Source organism: Styela clava, chromosome 1, assembly GCF_964204865.1.
Source record: "Styela clava chromosome 1, kaStyClav1.hap1.2, whole genome shotgun sequence".
In the NCBI taxonomy this organism is placed as follows: Eukaryota; Metazoa; Chordata; class Ascidiacea; order Stolidobranchia; family Styelidae; genus Styela; species Styela clava.
The window spans coordinates 20,752,049-20,770,610 of NC_135250.1; the positions used below are offsets into that span (position 1 = coordinate 20,752,049).

The 18,562-nt window shown below is 36.8% G+C and overlaps 1 protein-coding gene across 1 annotated transcript; it reads left to right on the forward strand.

Moving 5' to 3' along the window:
- Window positions 1-16,283: 16,283 nt before the first annotated feature.
- Window positions 16,284-18,420, forward strand: LOC120348657 (hematopoietic prostaglandin D synthase-like). Its single transcript, XM_039418846.2, has 5 exons — window positions 16,284-16,446; window positions 16,859-17,026; window positions 17,393-17,595; window positions 17,673-17,780; window positions 18,073-18,420. Exons 2-5 carry the CDS (start codon window positions 16,894-16,896, stop codon window positions 18,235-18,237), a joined length of 609 nt encoding a protein of 202 aa, XP_039274780.2. The 5' UTR covers window positions 16,284-16,446; window positions 16,859-16,893; the 3' UTR covers window positions 18,238-18,420.
- The last annotated feature ends 142 nt before the right edge of the window (window positions 18,421-18,562 follow it).

Sequence of the window (18,562 nt, forward strand, 5' to 3'; positions counted from 1 at the left end):
TTTTAAAACAATTGATCCAGTAATTAAAGATAGAAGATAGTTGTTTCATAACAACGACGTGAGAACAAAACGATTCATAGGTTCATTCCGTGTCCACTATCAAGAGAACAAAGCTTGAATATCAGATCCATTGACTAACTGCTATCTATGTAACTGACACTTAATTCCGTTACCTGGTCATCCAAAAACTCAAAATTACAAATCTCATTCCATCATCGTATCAATTCACATCCGTACCGATAAGACAGACGGCGGGATAGTCTGACGGAATACGCGTGTTGGCAATATTCGTACGAGTGACAAAATTTTGGATAAAATATCGAGATTTATGGGGATAAAAAGAAAATTTGACGCAATGACCTTCTCGCGTCGTCAGCCATCTTAAAGTACCGTGAATTTTAACACAATTGGTAAATTACTGTCAGGAAAGTACGAGTGTACGTACGGCGAAAAGTAAAGGTGTAAGGCGGTACGAGGTAAGTACGGTTTTCTAAAGAAAACATAAGAACCATATTAACAACAGTTAATGTGCCGGTAAGAAGCATGTCAACGAATTAAATCGGTAACTTATCAAAATTATGCAAATTAGAACTGAACCCAAATAAACACATACAGACCTGGCCCAGGAAAAATAACAGTTACGGCTGATTACAATACAGGCATTCACATAATATTCTACAGTCGAAGAAATACTCCCTAAATATAAAAACAATAAACTGAAATACGTACTTGACAGTGTAGCTCCCAGCTTACAAAACAATCGACAGTTGATTGAAAATAGTTTAATAGGTTTAGGTTATTGTTATTAATCTAAATATATGACAAAGACAATTAAAACCTTGCACCACAAATCTACAATCCTGAAATGGTTGAATCAAGCAGGGTTGCCAGATCCCAGCGATAAAAAAAGCCAAATCAAGATCTAAATAAAAAGCCACAAGTTTATTAACAACAAAACCCCCATTATTTGTCAGAAATGAAGCCTTTGGCACCATACTGATGTCAGGATGTAGAGCCATCAGTTCATTTATTGAGCCACGCAAATGTCTTTTTCCATTAGTGAAAGTTGCCTTTTGGTTGCGATCATGGCGATTTCCACTTCAGCGGGATGAAGGGTTTAAAAGTAAAAGGGATTAATTGAATGGCAGCGCCAGAATCTACACTCTACACCAGGGATGTCCAACCCGCGGCCCGCATGCGACCCACAGGAAGAATTCGTGCGGCCCACTTGAAGTTTCTATATAAATACGGACATATAAACATATTTAACATAAAAACTTCCTGGTGTGATATCAAATCTTACTAGAATTTAGGCTATAATTTCACGTGACTCCGCAATTAGAAAAGCGTTGTTAAGCGCCACAGAACATGATTTTACAGAAGGCCACTCATTGATATGCCGTAAATCTGTTTCGAGCTTCTTGAAGTCTTATAATTTGAAAATTATGAAGGCGAAGCATAGGAGTGAGCTGACGAACGAAAATTTGACAAGCCAGTTAGTTACATTGCTTGGTATCAAAACTATCCGTTGATATAAAACAGTTGAGCAATGACAATCAAAAGTTTCGCATTAGCTGAAGAGAAAAATTGCTGACTCTATTTTATTTTTCACGCAAATGTATGTGCATTTTGCATAAAAGCTGAGTTGAATTTCATGGTCCATGGTCTTTGTGGGCATCTTGTGTTCAGAAATCCGCAAAATTGTTGTGCAATCTAGGCGTTTAATTTATTGCGGCCCGCAATGAATTTTCCCATGTTAAAGTGGCCCGCGACACTAGAAAGGTTGGACATGCCTGTTTTACACAACACAGTCAAGCTGACATCTATATGAAAAAGCTAAAAAAAATAAAAAAAAAATATCAAGCGGACAGCATTGTTTTACAATGCAATATATGCAATACATGGTGCCGCTTCAGTATGTGATATACCTACATGTTTCTACTTGAACTTGTGATATATCTTGAAAAATTGTCCTTATACCATACTTAACTATTAAAATTTTTTCATTTTTCAAATTTCGAAACCATCAATTTTATTAAAAAATTATCTAAGCACGTGCCGCTTACAGCTGTACAGGGGGACTGACTATACTGATAGCTAATTTTAGCGTAGTTAATCACATCGTTCGTGAGACTAAATTTTGATTACTGCAACTAAACCAAAGCTCAACATGACCTAAGTCATAATGAAAATTAAGTTAAACAACTATTTTTTAGAAACGAAACTAAAAACTGACAAATAACGCGCAAAACGATAAAAACGAGGCAATGTTTACAACCCTGCCTGAACGGCTGCAGAAACTGCAAGGTACCCTAATAAACAAGGAAATCGATGCTCGGGGAAATTCAAATGTTAAGTAACTAAGCAATAGGCTATTGTTACACACTAAATATTGTATTTCATGTGATTTTAATAATAGACACTAGAATAGAATTTGAAAAAGCCAAATAAACGCCAAAAAGCCAAATAGAAATTCTGACGCCAAACGTGTTTGAAAAAAGCCAAACATGGCAAATTTGGCATTAAAAATCCAATCTGGCAACCCTGGAATCAATCCCTTCGGAGCGTCACATTTCACGTAAGCGCGCGAGGGTATTATGAAGTCACAATCAGTAAAACGGGTAAACGTATATACGGACTTTGAACGTATGTACCACCAGCGCCTCAAATGGTAAGCAACCAAGATATATTAATACGAAGAGGCGGTTTTTATGTCGATTGCCCAAATAGAAAAGAGTTACCACTCATTCATACAATATCGTACAGCTGCCAGCACGTTGATCGTTCATGTCAAAATTATTAAGTCACTCTAGAGTTTTTTTACTTTTGATTTGGTAACCACACTTTTCTGAGCAAAGTTTTGTAGCTTCAAGCAAACGATTTATTATAGTTTACAAATCTGGGTGGTAGATATTTTAATATTACCGATGAAACTATTTGTAACTAATAAAAATATGTTACGTATGTAACATAGTCGTTCATACGTGCTAGAATTACCAATTTTCCGCGTGAGGCTGCTAAAGATCGATATTGCTATTCTCCCCACCATGGTGAGCTGTTGAAACAGAATTTTCAAAAATTTTTGCCCGAGAATTTTCATTCAAAGTCAGCCGTTGTCAACAGAATAGCGATATCAACTACTTGTCTATTTACGTGAATACTACTTTACCTTCCCTTCCACAAGGTATTAATCATGGAAGTCGTGCAGTTGTAAACATAGCTGGATTTTCACTACGATATGACGTCATATGTATTCTGTTATTTATGCCAAATACACTATTTATGTATAATTAGAAACGTTATTTCGGTCTCTTTATGTCAGTTCTCTCAAGAGAGTGATAACTGGTTTTGTTTCTATTGCAAAAAATTTGGTTAAAAATATTTAAAGCAAAATGTTTTTATTTTGCATCACTATAATATACAAAGATGTGATAAAAACGATTTTTTTACTTTATAATATAGGGTAGTATGCATCAGGTCTTGCCCAGCAGCACGATTTGCAATATCTGATTACGTGTTTCTACATTTTAACCATATATAAATTCTCGAATTCCAGAACCCACAAGAACCTTTTTCTATTTCTGTGACGTATTCTCTCGTTCAGATAAAGCAATAACTTATTATTACAAGATCATACATTGGGAAGGCGTAAAGTAATGATTACCAAGAAGTTACAATCAGGCATGACCCACCAAAACAATTTCTGTCATTTTTGCCGATGACGCGCGAAGCTTCACGACGGACCTTTCTGGCTTGCATTGCGTACCTTAGGAAGGAGCCTAGGTGCATGTAATGAATAATCCAGAGTCAAGTCATGACCTAGGGTCAAGTTGCCTACTTCATATAAGAGGGGCCGATCCAATTGGTTTCAAAGTTTTAGAAGGATAATAAAAATGGCTGCCTATGCTGTATATCTATCTACATTCAGTGGTCGGTAAACCGTGGGCCGTCGAGCATTTTTTAGTGGGACTACACAATCAATTTCAATTATGGCAGTGATACACAAAAAAAATCAATCTTGTTGTTGGGTCTTGGGCCTTAAAATCTTTTCCATTTTACTATTTGGGCTTCATTTAAAAACTTCACTGACCTGTTTCTACATCATATCAATGTGTTGGAGCATTTTATCAAGACAGAATTTTATGGAAGAAATTTATGAAAAATCGAGCACTGGAATCATCTCAATTTAATTTCATACTGTATATAAGATTTTCAAATACAAAATAAATGGAATATATTGGTCATCAAATTATGTACGTATAAATTTAAAATTTTAAAGAGTTAATATAAATTCTTAGTCTAATTGGTTTGAAAGTTTAGATGCATAAAAAAGGTATGCTGTGTATCTATCTACATCACACCAAAGTATTGAAGCACTTTATCAAGACATCAGCAGACTTCATTCATTTCAGGTCACCAGGAAATCCTGAATATTTTACCGTTTTCCATATTCTACCCAGACGCTAATTTGAATCACAAAAACCCGATATCGGCCAGTAAGCAATTAGACGCATCGCATTCGCACCATTGGGTAGAACTCCAAAGTTTAAACTGTGTTATTTGAAATTACAATTCAAGTGCACTGACTTAGTCTTTTCAGCCTGACTTTGGAATGATAACAGTTTCTCTGAAACAGTCAAATAGTACATCACTCTAACTCCATCTGCTACCAAAACAAAACCAATTGCTTACCGCCTTTTTTTACCCGAATGTCCCGATGCCTACACAATATCTCAAATAAAAGATATATTATCTGCAAATACTTTATATTGCTTTCTGTCTTTTTTTCTACCGAGTATCACGATGCGTGAAGTATATCTCAAAAAATATAAATAAAATATTTATTATATGAAAATGCTTGCGAGCGACTGTTGCACAATTTCAAGAAAGAATATAAGCTGGAAGCAAAATTAGGACAAAGTCATTTTATCGCATATTTTCTTGTTTTTCTTATTCTTCCCAGACACTAATTTCATTTTCGAAAATTCGAAAATGTCCGGAAGACGCCAGACGTCATTCAATCTCTATCCGTTACCAAGACAAACTTGAGTCTGCTTATGATATCACGTTTTATATCGTATGTCTATTTTCTTTCTGACTTAGTTTAATTCTGAGCAATTTTCATCAATTCGTCAACATTCAGCTACTGCACTGGAAATATTCCTGACTAAAGACTACTCCACAACTAAAGAACGCATAGGAATATCAAAACTTCTTTTTCCTCTATACTCAACGTCCTGATGATTCCGATTTTATATTTTCTGTAAACCATGTGCGTCTTCTGTTTTCATACCATTCCAAGCTTATTCATATTATATACATCATATCCTATTATTTATTTATATTGGCCTATCCTAAACGAAATCCTAATTTATGGGATAATTTTTGATATTTAAATTTATGGAACAATTGCTTGTTTGACTCCAGTCTAACCGATCGACAGTGATCGACATTAGAGTATTTAAAAACGGATATCAATGAATGCTCAACTTTGGAAAAATCCGAAAAAGCGTTTTGAAGATAAAAAATTTAAAAATATATGATCTAAGTTACCAATTACACCGAATAGAGTTAATATAAATTCTTAGTCCAATTGGTTTGAAAATTTTAGATGCGTAATAAATGGTATGCTGTATATCTATCTACATCACACCAAAGTATTGAAGCACTTTATCAGGACAGCAGCAGACTTCATTTATTTCAGGTCACCTGGAAATCCTGAATATTTTACCGTTTTCCGTATTCTGCCCAGACGCTAATTTGAATCACAAAAACCCGATATCGGCCGGTAAGCATTAGACGCATCGCATTCGCACCATTGAGTAGAACTCCAAAGTTTAAACTGTGTTATTTGAAATTCCAATTCAAGTGCCCTGACTTAGCCTTTTCAGCCTGACTTTGGAATGATAACAGTTTCTCTGAAACAGGCAAATAGTACGTCACTCTAACTCTATCTGCTACCAAAGCAAAACAAATTCTATAACTACAGGATGAAAGAAATGGATGAAAAAACGATCAGTGGAATCATCTCGATCTAATTTCATACTGTGTATTAGATTTCAAGTATAGGATAAACGAAATATATTGGTTATATATTGGTCAAATTATGTACGTATAATTTGGAATGTTCAAAATGGTAGAAATCACAAAACATCATATTGCTTACCGCATTTTTTTACCCGAATGTCCCGATAAAAGATTTATTATATGCAAATGCTTGCGAGCGACTGTTGCACAATTTCAAGAACGAATATTAGCTGGATGCAAAATTATAGGGGCATTATATTAAGCTTTTTTATTGCATATTTTCTTGTTTTTCTTATTCCTCCCAGACACCAATTTCATTCCTGAAAATTCGAAAATGTCAGGAAGAGGACGGACGTTATTCAATCTCTTTCCGTTATCAAGACAAACTTGAGCCTGCTTTAGTTTTAACAAGTCTTATCACTTTGTCGATAATTAGTTACTTCACTGAAATTTTTACTGACTAAAGTCTATACTCCACAACTATAGAACGTATAGGAATCTCAAAACCTATTTTCCTCTACTTAACGTCCAAACAAAAGATTTGTCGTCTAAGAATGCCCGCGAGCGATTGTTTCACAACTTCAATATTAGCTGGAAGGAAAATTAGGGCAAAGTTTATCGCATGTGATACATTTTTATGATATGTATATAACAATATTCTATAATTATCTAAGTCCGCTCGGTTGATGCTACATATGGAATAAAAGAATAATCTACAAATATGCCTGTAAGCTATAGTTGCCCAACCTTCCCAAGAAACACTATCAGCAGGAAGGAAAATTAGGTCTGCGTGTTGGAATTTATTTAAAGCACATAAGGTTAACGGAAACAGTACAGGAAATTGGCAATTCCGTAATCAGTATTATTTTTAAACCATACGGCAACACACTAGATATATATATTGCAACAAAATATGAAAAATGCATTTCTGGGTGAGAAGAGCCGCCGAAAACTAACATATTGTTTATCGAGCAGCGGCACCACTTTGACACCAAACACTAATTTTATTTCATTTCATTTCAATGTACAAATGAGTTAGATTTGAATATTGTGAATGTATATAGTCTGGCAGAATCAGAGCCGAACCTCGTTTTAAGACACAAAGTTTTTTCATTGTTTAGATATAATCTTGATGACATGAATAATGATACCCAGATGAGTGTGGAACTTATAATGTTGAGCATATTTTCTGTATACGTTTTCCTCTGCATACGTGAGCGTAAATTCGACCCCCCAAGAAAAAATCTGCTTTTTTCATATTATTTACTCTATTTCTGTTTATATAAGCAATTGTTTTAGAACAACATGGATTATTTTTGAATATATAATTACATTAAATCTCTTTACAATGTCAATTTAGTCTTAGTACCTCAAATGGTAATTATTTGACTTTTATAAGCCAATATCCGTCGCACCTCGTGTGCGATTTTTAGCGTATTCTGTTGCGATTTAAGGCGTCACACATCGCCGCCAACGATAACATAACGATAAATATAGAAACTTCAGCAAGCAAAAAGCGTTGGATTTGACGATCGGGACGAGTAACTTACCTGCTGACGAGGCAGTCAACCGCGATTCGCTGTTTATTAAAGTAAGTCCCTGAGCGTTGCTCGTAGCCTTACAATAGCAACAGGAAGAATCAACAAACATAATGAATTACGCGAAAGCTGTCAACGTAACACCAGGGAGAGAAGCTGCCTCCTCTTCAAGAACAACCCGGGACTACCCTGCGGCTGTCTCCTCGACTCCACCAGTGGAAACATCACCAGGAGAGGCAAGGCCAAGAACATTCTTTCCCAAAACGGAAACGGATTTCACCTTCGCTTCAATAATGGAACTACTTAATGTCAACGAAAAAACCAAGGAATACCCAAACGAAATTAAAGGAATATACGAGAGCCACAAGGGCCATTGGATATTGACTTTTGCAGCTACGGTTAGCCCAAACAACAGCTGTCGGGAAAGTTTTATGGAAGTCACCCAAGGTTTACTTCAAACATCAGATTCAGGAGCAACGATTGTAGTACAAATGCCAAGTGAAGCACCGGTCAGAATTTCGGTAAGGGATATACCGCGCGAAACCTCCTACGCAAAAGCGGTTCAAACTATCAACCAGCTTGGTTGCGGAAATGTGAAAAGTGCAATGAAAAACTGGCACAGAGGGACAGACGTCTATAATGGAAACATTGCCTTCATAATATAAGATTTTAAAAAAGAGCGCCCACCCTACTATGTGGTTTTCAAAGGAGTCAAACGTAAAATCTATCTCCCGAGATTATATATCCCAAAATGTGGAAGATGCCTACAATCCGGACATACATTCATTGACTGCAATAATACGCCTGTCTGCAGATATTGTAAATGGGCATCTACAAAAGGATTGCCAAACTAGAGCAAGAGATTTTCCAGCAAAAGCGAACACAACAAAAATCTGGACTTTGCCCAAACAAAGGAGGCTGCAAACGAATAGTTCTACAAATTCACCCAGCAAAACCAAAGAAAACAACGGAAACACCAAGCAAAACCCAGCGGTAATTACACCTAATCAGAGTAATAGCCAATCAACTGAAGTAATTACACCCACAATACCCGAACAGGCAACAACGCAAGGTGGAAAGGATATTTCCGTCTCCGAATTCTCATTATCGGCCTTGGAATTACGTGAGATAAACGACTGGTCGGAATGTGAAGATCCCGGAAACACAACAAGTCTGCTTTAAACACCCAAAAAAGACGCGCAACCTAGAATATCACCAAAAGACGCACAACCTGCAAATACCGATCAAACGCCAAATCAACAAGAATCAAACAGAAAACTTAATTCAATCATCGCCAACACGCCTTTCCATCCTCCACCAAAAGGGAAGGCGTATGTTAAAGTCATGGTCCATAAATATGAAGCTCACGACCCAACTATTTAGCGACACTCCGAATGAAATATTATCGGCTCCAGCCAGTTTAGAAAATAACGTGCACTCAACAAGTATAATAGATCTGACCGACTCAAACCTGGATAATTCCAACCTTAACAATAAAAGAATCAGGGAAACGTCATCAGAATCATCCTTTTCGGCCAATACAGAGAAAAAATCAACTGGAAGAAAGAAAAAAGGAAAACAAACGTGAGTGAGACCCAGAAAGGAGAAACATACGTGAGTATACATCGAATCTTAGTTTTTCTATACAAATTGAACTTTCACGTTATACTGGCGTACTCTCAAAAATCATACAATAATTAGTTGAACTCAGGATTTTTACCTTAAGTAGTAGCATACACCCTTTTATCGCCTATATACATATATATGACTAAGATAAAGGCAGTATCTGTAAACGTAAATGGTTTACGACACGATATATATGAACTGGAAAATTTAGTAAATATAGAAAGCCCAAATGTTCACTGTGTGCAAGAAGAGCATTACCTAGAGTAGACAAAGTCCTCATAACCCAATGGTCAAGTGATATAGGATGTAATATATATTATAATACGCTCGATAGAAAGGACGTCTTCCACATTAACTACAAGCGTGGCACGTTGATAATGGTAAAAGTTGCGGATACCATCACACCACCAAAAATATATATTATAATACGCTGGATAAAAAGGACGTCTTCCACACTAACTACAAGCAAGGCATGTTGATAATGGTAAAAGTTGCGGAGGCCATCATACCACCAACTTACCGCGCATATCATACACCAGCAAGGCATGTTGATAATGGTAAAAGTTGCGGAGGCCATCATACCACCAACTTACCGCGCATATCATACACCGTTACGACAGCATAGGAATAGATAAGCGGATTATCAAGATCATTATTGTTTATGCCCCGGCACAAATCGGCCAACAGAAAACCGAGTTCTACCAAAATTTGACCAACATACTAAGCAATTACTGCGATTCGATTCACTTAATTATCGTGGGAGATTTCAATACCGTTTTAGACACTCGTGACGTCATTGATACCAGTATTTTCAAGCCGCGACCCTCGGAAAAAATCTTTTAAAATTTTATTCAACGAAACAATATTTTTGATACGTACCGGGCGAAATATACAAGTAACGAATCTATATATTTTACTTCAATACACAAGAACGGAGAATAGACCGGATATGTAATTCAGCCAATTTAAATAGCATCATTTCAGACATAACCCATATACCCAACACTGTTTCAAAATAACCAGGATAAGACAAGTCACATTTTTCTTGAATGTCCGGAATAACAAAATCGACATGAGGCACTCAGGTTAACAATGGAAAAATTCTGTGGTTCATCCACAGATGTAAATAGTTTGGCAATCCTAAAAATGTATAACATACTCAAGTTGGAAATCATCTCACTCAAACATAATCTGGACAGGGATAATTGATACATAAATCAAAATGATTTATCTATACGTCTCGAAGCCGTCTTCCGTAAATTCAAAACCTCGATGTACGTAATTAAGGTACGATATGGATCAACAAATCTCTACAACAGTGGCCCCCAACCTCTTATGGCTCGTGGCCCTCCTTTCGGCGTTTTTTTGCGCTCGTGGCCCCCCTGTTCGCCATTCCAAAATACTAAACGTGCTGGATTGTATGGTGTTTTTTTCGACCTTTTATGGAATGCAAAAACAAACCACAAGTCCCGATTTTTAGTATACAATCAATGGGAATCTTGCGATGGAACTGTCTGACGAAGTTTCTTCTATTAGACACCGTCTTTGATATTATAGCCTGACGAATATCACTGTCAACATCAAGGCGGTTTCTAGATTTTGTTTCCTCGGACAGATACCCAATCTTGGCCAGTGTTGCTTCCTTGTCAAATCTAACTCGCTTGGCAGCCAAGAAACCTAACGTCTTTCACCTGGTGATGATTTTTGTCACCATCATTGCTCATTACATACGAGCAATGCAGGCATTGCGCACATTCTCTCTCATCTCGATTTACTTTGGTAAAGTCAACGTAACTGTCGTTCGATTTTCGTATTTTGGGCATTAGGGATTTATATACGGGTTTGTGCGTCTATAATACAATAGTGAAGGTTATCTCGCAGTCTAGTGAACCGCCTGTCTGCAGGTTAGACGGCTTACCAGAGAAGTATTTTAATTGGTATATTTCAAAATCCATTATGATCAACTGATTCACGCACAGAATACACCCTGTAATCGCAAATAACCTATCCAAGTGATGGAACTGCGGTAAACGCCTGGACGGGAAATTTATTTTAAAAGCAAAGTTTGCAAACGAAGTCGCTTAATGATCAATTATTAGCCTTGTGTCGAGGGCCCGTGGCCCCCTTGAACTGCCTCGTGGCCGTCTCAGGGGGCCCCCGGCACTTGGTTGAGACCACTGCTCTACAATTTGTCCAACGAGTGGGAGAAGGCGTTGGACGAGCAGGATGCACGACCGTAATTGGCTGAGACGTAGGACGCACAATCTGGAACATACTAATCAGTCACCACAAATGCTAGCTAACATCAGTCGTATTAGTGCCCCAGGCCTGACATATACAAATCGTCCAATAATAAATGAGTGGGTTTGACGACTATCTCTGTACTATTTCTATTGACCGAAACGTCTAAAATTGATTGGTTTTGGTTTTTATAAAATATAGGCAATACCGCCTCAGATTGCGGATATGTTGCGAGCAAGCTTATTATTAGCTTGGTGAGACGATCCCTTTATCGAAGGAGAATGAGTCTAATACTTCCGTTGGCATCACTGGGCATGAAGGCATTGGGCTGGATTTCGGTAATGTCATCATGATCCGTTGAGGGGAAATTCTGATTTGTAACAAGAGAAAAAAAGATTCAAAATATATATGTGTTTTGCGAGTATGTCGTTTTTCTACCTTCGGTGCCGGTAAATATTTTATTAGTTGAATTAGATCGGGTGATCGGCATTTACATTTGTAGGAACAGTTAAGAATGAGCAATTTCTCGCTCTCTTACATTGACTGACCGCAAGTAAAGTAATTTAAACTTCAAACGAAGCACTCTTACCAAATCCTCAGTCACAAACTCTGTCATTAAATTTCCGAAACAAGCACATAAATACATTAACAGATGAATATCATCAAATCTTAAGTATAGATATTGCGGAATTGGTCTTTGTTTCACCATTTTGCATAAAATGCTTTTTGGTAAAAAAAAATGCTATCGTAAATATTTTGATCATGTTGTAGTGGAACTCATTTGGCCTCTCTTTTTTTGACATAATTGCCGCTGGATCTGTTAGGGCTCTGTCCAACAAAGTTACATACAGATTATTGATTGTTTTTCACCACCCGTATATCATCAATTTCTGAGAACATTAAAGTAATCAAGACTAGACCACGTTCTCGTGAATTCTTTTGTTGTTGCTGAAATTCGAGAGACAGCATGCGGAGACAGGCAAGAGATGCACGGTCGTCTATTTAGTTTGTGAAAGAGTTTCTCAACAGAAGACGTCGGTCCCCATCGGAGGCCACGGTCAGGTTATCTGGGTGCCAGGTTATCTGGGTGTTTTCGTGATCGTATTATCTTTCACTACATCGTCGTGATCATCCCGCTGCATAACAATCCTTGCTAACAAATAATAGACTGTTGTCCACCGGGTTTATATTTGCGCCAAATCTGCGCGCAATCAACTTGAACCCATGTCGACTACATTAGGCAGGCTTGTATTGTTATTGCAGTGGTAGCGGATATTTGAAACGGGGCTTTTCATTTTATGTGTATGTCATACTGTGTTTCCCAATCTACCGGTCGCCTAAAAAAACTTTCGGGACGTTTTTTTTTTTTTTTCAACAAATACCTAAAAATTTAGGTTTTTATTTTCTAGTAAACTTCACTATTGATTTGGATTCTTCAGATACTGTTAGTTGCAGCAGCAGATATTTTTGAATGCAGCTTTCTATTATGCGCGTATGTTACAACAGTGTTTCCCAGATCATAAGTCGCAATCCAAAGCTGGTCGGTGTATTTTCAGCAAAAACCTAAAAGTTTTTTGATTTTATTTTCTAGTAAGTTTTACTATTTATTTTGTATTTAGTATTGAATAGATAGATTCGTGTTGGAATTCACAGCGTGAAAACTTGAAAGTATCTACTTTGCATATGTAGTACCAAGCCAGAATTTCAAAAAATCAACAAATAATACTTACCTTTTTATACTTACTTGTTGCAAAGGAGGCTTCCAGGTGTTATGATGTCTTTTTCTGGAAAATAAAAGACAGTTCAACAGAATGCCCGGCTTCGACGAAATATTTCCCGCCATATAAGAGGGTTGGGAGAAATGCACACTCATCGAACCCTCTAGTGGCGAGTATTCCGTCTCGGCCAGGCAAGAAAAAAAAAGTAGATAAAGGGTCAGAATGACGAAGTAAAGGGATTAGAAAGGAAATGATAGTGAGGAAGGAAAGAGCTATAAAAGAGGGGAGAAGAAAATAACAAAACAAAAAAGTGAGGGTATAAATTAAATGAGAATAAAGTTGCCACTTAGGTGTATGTGGCGTTATAGTTTGCTTTGTTTACTATGTTATGTTACTATAATAATCAGATGGTATTAAACTAATAATGATAGTGATGTTGTTATAAATATTATAGGAGTGATAAAGTTATTTGAGTAACTATGGAGGAGTTAATTGACAATGAGATATTATACCACAAAAATTATTAGGCACGCCAAATTTTTCATACATGGGAATCATATCCAGAGAGGATCTCTTTCAGTTTGGGACCAGATCGTATAGAACAGTGCTCTTCAACCTTTTTGTTATTGTGGAACCGCTTAAATAATATTTCGTTTTTTATGGAACCCCAATTAACAAAATTAAAACTTTTTTTTTAACTTTGGCAATTGAATTACATTTGGTTCGCTTCGGAGGAGAAGCAGGTGCCGCTTTTGCATTTGAACTACTTTGCTCATTGTAGTCCTGACCTTCACCGTTGTTAATCTTCCGCCTTCTTTATTTCTATTGACTAAATATTAAAAAGTTGGGTTTCGTAGGGTTCCGCGGAACCCCTGTTGAAGAGCACTGGTATAGAATGATATTTCCATATTTCATCTCGCGTGTCAGCAGATGTTGTTTAAAATCAGTAATAACTGAATTTATTATGTTGATAGAGTTGTCTGCCTTTGCATAGCGGTTTTCTTTATATAAAATCTTTTTTCTTTTTATTACGTGTACTTCAAAGATGTGAGAGTACAAGTATTCAGCACCGGATTGACCATTAAACAATATAGGCACGTGCTTAGGGCGAAGAGGGGCACCACAGAAATGTTAGAGCAAATTTTTTTTATAGTTTATCATTGTGTATTAAAATATTACGAGTTCACCAGACGACTCAAACTTCAAAATAGTCGCTTATTTTTCGTCTTCAAGTATCATATTAACCTTCTTTATTAAAAATATACACTGAAACTTGTTTTTTGGACACGAAATGGGCCTATGAGTCGTTTTCCTAAATTGTTGTTGTTTTTCTCTTTCTAGTATTCTCCTTGTTGCTGCATTTTTGTTTTGAAAAATTTTATTTTTTTTCAACAATTGGACCAATGAACTATTTACACTATGTGGCGGTTCCACGATCGCACTTCAACGATCTAGTGGTCAGCGAAGTCGGGAATTTTTTATAAGATAGACCAGGATGGTACAAACCCTGTCATGCTGATACATTTCGTGCGGCTCACGGAACAATTTTAACGTATATTTGTACCTAATGGAGGAATGTTTTTAAGTTTTTTTCAGTTATTCAGCAACTGGGGTCGGGATCCCGAGATTCAAACCCATTTTCTGACGCTTTGTGCCTTTATTTTAGTAAAAACACTCCTCTGTTTTTAAGCGACGGCCATGTGACAGTATACTGACGAAACGCAGAGCCGACTTACCGCCGCGCAATCCATTTTTTTAGCTAGGTCCCGAAATACCAACTTAGACGCATTGGTTGGTATTTGACGATGGAACTAAGCTTGCTCAAGAAAGGTGACATAAGGAAAACACGGCGGAAACGTATTTCCCTGCCCATCACACAGTGTCTGGTTTGATTTCAAGTAATATCTGTCACGAAAGAATATAATTTAAAGCGAGATGCGGAAAATACAACGGTAATTCTCGGGAATTACATATGAAATAACTGAAGGCTTTATATATCTTCTTTAAAAGAACGTCATCCAGGCAACATAATGATAGTCTGATTAGAACGGTAAACTCTCATTGTTCATTAAATTTAAAGTATAAGTAAACTCGCAATATTTCGATCACTTTTTGGGGTTTTCTCCGACTTGCGGCCCGCGAGACCTCCTCAGAAATTTTTGCGATTCTTCAACCTAGCAACCTCGAACCACCCTGAGGTAGACAACAAGGTACCGGTAAAATTTCAAACTACAGTTGTGACTTGTATCCTTTGATATTTCGATTCACGTTGAGACAGGGGGAATGAATTTTTATTGTCACACTCCCTCAGGATTAGAGCTCAACCGATATATCGGCCCGATATGGCGTGTTTGCCAATATATCATATCGACATTATACAACAGTTAAAAAACCTAAAAATGTTCGTGAAAGTTGTTTTATTTACTGCTGGTTGTGATTATTTTTAATGGATAATACACTTATGTGGTTTATTGTTTTTATAATTAAATTACACATGAGGGGGTACCAAAGTCTTCAGTGCTTAGGACGCCAAAGGGGCTTAATCCGCCCCTGCCTATTATAGTTTATTTACCAGAAGGCAATTCCGAAAAAATTCTGGATTTAGTAGGGGGAGAGCTGAAGAAGCGCCAGACAATTTGTCTTATCGTCCCTGAGGGCAGAGGTTTTATCAATTTTAGAATACTCCCAGTTCGGACCCGGCTCCTTGGACTTGGAATGAGTACGAATGTTAATGCGAAAAGACGCGTGATCTTCATCTGAACTCCCTGAAAGCTTGGCAATATTTAGAAGGCCAACTTTCAGGGAGTTCTCTTCATCGACGGGTCCTTTATTATTGTTTTCTGCCTCACTATTATCAATTTCCGTCAAATTTGATGGTCTCGACTCTAAAGAGTCGAATATCTCCTGAATCTCAGTTGGGCTAGGGTGGATGTCCACTGCCACCCGACTAAAGTTAAGATTACTGGAAGAGTTTCCCTTTTTAATATTATTTTTCTCCTGTACTGGCGTTGATGCAGCACTTAAAAAAATTTTTGTGGGGCGCCCTCTAGAAAAACCTTCTGTCTGAAATCAACGTTGGGCCCAAAAACGCCACTTATCTGCCGGACTAATATGCTTGCACTTGAATTTAAACAAAAAGTTTTGGCCACAGACATTCGTAAAAACAGAAAAGTTGTCATTTCTGCTAATTTTTTCAAACTTCAAATCATTCAATAATATTGTGTTTGAATCAGAATGACGAGGTTTGCAGTTTGTGCATGTTACGTCATTGGTGGATGGTTCAACAACAAACAAAAGTAAGCCAATTAAACAAATATTTGTTGTATAGTGTATGATAATTCTTATAATATCCTGATCATTGGTATGCACCGCCAGTCAGCGCATTATATAAATTTGATGCTCTTGCTATAAGCAACTTTGCTCGTAGATAGCCATATCCCTTATATATTTCCTGTAAGAACTTGATTAACAAGAATAATACAACTTTTTAATTGGGAATAAAACTACAGCCTATGCAGAAAGTTTTGCGTTTCGCCTACATGTCAATATTTATGAAATATGTATGAAGTGTATATTATAATTTTTTTTCATGTTTTAAACATGAGACAGAAGCATTTGATGAAAAATTTCTTGATTACAGGACAGGCCTAAGTGCAAGATATTTTATTGAGGCTGTGAAAACATAATATTTTTTCTACTTCAAACTAGATTACTTTCAAAAAGTGCGTTTCGTATGAAAAATCATGGCAAAATATAGGATAATATATTTCAATCTTATGGCCAGAGCTGAGCTCGCTAGATTGATCCTAGTTCAAGCTGGTGTTGAGTTTGAAGATGTCAGGGTCACTCAGGAAGAGTGGGCAAAAATGAAGCCAGGTAACAGTATATATACGTATATATATGTATGTTTTTACATGTAAATACTGCAATCACTCAAATAATTATTCCAATATCAATCATTGTAAATTCATCCAAATATGTGACGAAAACTTAGATATTCGACAGAATAGCTAACTACTGGTATGCTACGAACGGCATGTTGTTCTATCAAAATGATATATGCGCCATCAGCTAGGACCAATCCTAAATACGAATGCTCAGTTTGAAATATTCGTGTCACGTCGAGTCATTCATGAATATTTTTTATACATAGGTTGCAAATTTTTACATTTTAAATTTACACGTGATGAGAGATTTCGAATTTTGTTGGGTGATCCTCAGCTTATCTCATTCCTATTCCAGATACTCCTTTCGGCCAACTTCCTTTACTGGAAGTAGATGGAGTTCAATACTGCCAAAGCCCTGCTATTTGCAGTTATCTTGCACGAAAATACAACCTTTTGGGTAAAACCCCAGAAGAAACTATGAGAGCTGAGATGATAGGATTCTGCATGGGAGATATGATGATGAAACTCCCATTTACAGAAAAAGACGAAAAAAAGAAAGTGCGTTGGATTTAATATGTTTCTATTTATATTTACCTATTTTATTGATTCAAATTTTTCTGTTTCAAATTTTATAGGAAGAGGCTTTTAAAGAAGCATTCACGACTGTCATTCCACCGTTGTTGCAAAAACTCGAAGCTCTGCTGAAGCAAAACGATGGCGGAGATGGATATTTTGTAAGCCAGGTAACAAAATACAACAACGAAAGTGTATATACAACTTAGTGTTCTTTTTAATACATGACTTGGGTTCGGAATAATTTAAACGTAATCGTAATCTGTAGGATTAGCGATATTGCGATGTAAATGAAATGTAGAATCTATATTTTTTGTCTTCTTTATTGTGGATAGTCGCACGTGAGCAAATTTATATTTCTCGTTATTTATTGAGTTCAGTTTTGAGGCTAACAATTCCATATTCTGGTGCAGAATATTAACCAAGCATCACACCGACTCAATGTTTATTGTTTTAATACAGCTGTCGACTGCAGACTTAGCGTGGATGATGTCATCACATTTTTTGGGGAAAATGTGCCCAGATTTGTTGAAGACCGTCCCAAAATTGTCTGCGCTAGCAAAGAAAATTGAAGACTTACCGAAAATTAGTGAATGGATTAAGTCAAGGCCTCAAACCCCAATATGAGCCGTTTACATCACAATTTGACAACAAGGCTAATTGAGTTTGAAATCATGCGCTGCTGCTGCAGATGAAGCCATACCTAGTCAATTATTATTCACGTTATGCAATACTTTGATAAGAAAGCAAACAGTTTGTAATCTATTTGCAGCATGTTATAAAATGACTCATCATTTTATGTCTGCCTCCTGATTGGTTGATTATCCGCCGAGTTGCAGATTATATCTGTCTATGCGCAGTAAAATTGATTCTCCTGCAAACTGTATAGAAGCATCATGCCAATTTTATATTTATCTCCCGCCAATATGAAATGATTGAATATTTTTACTAT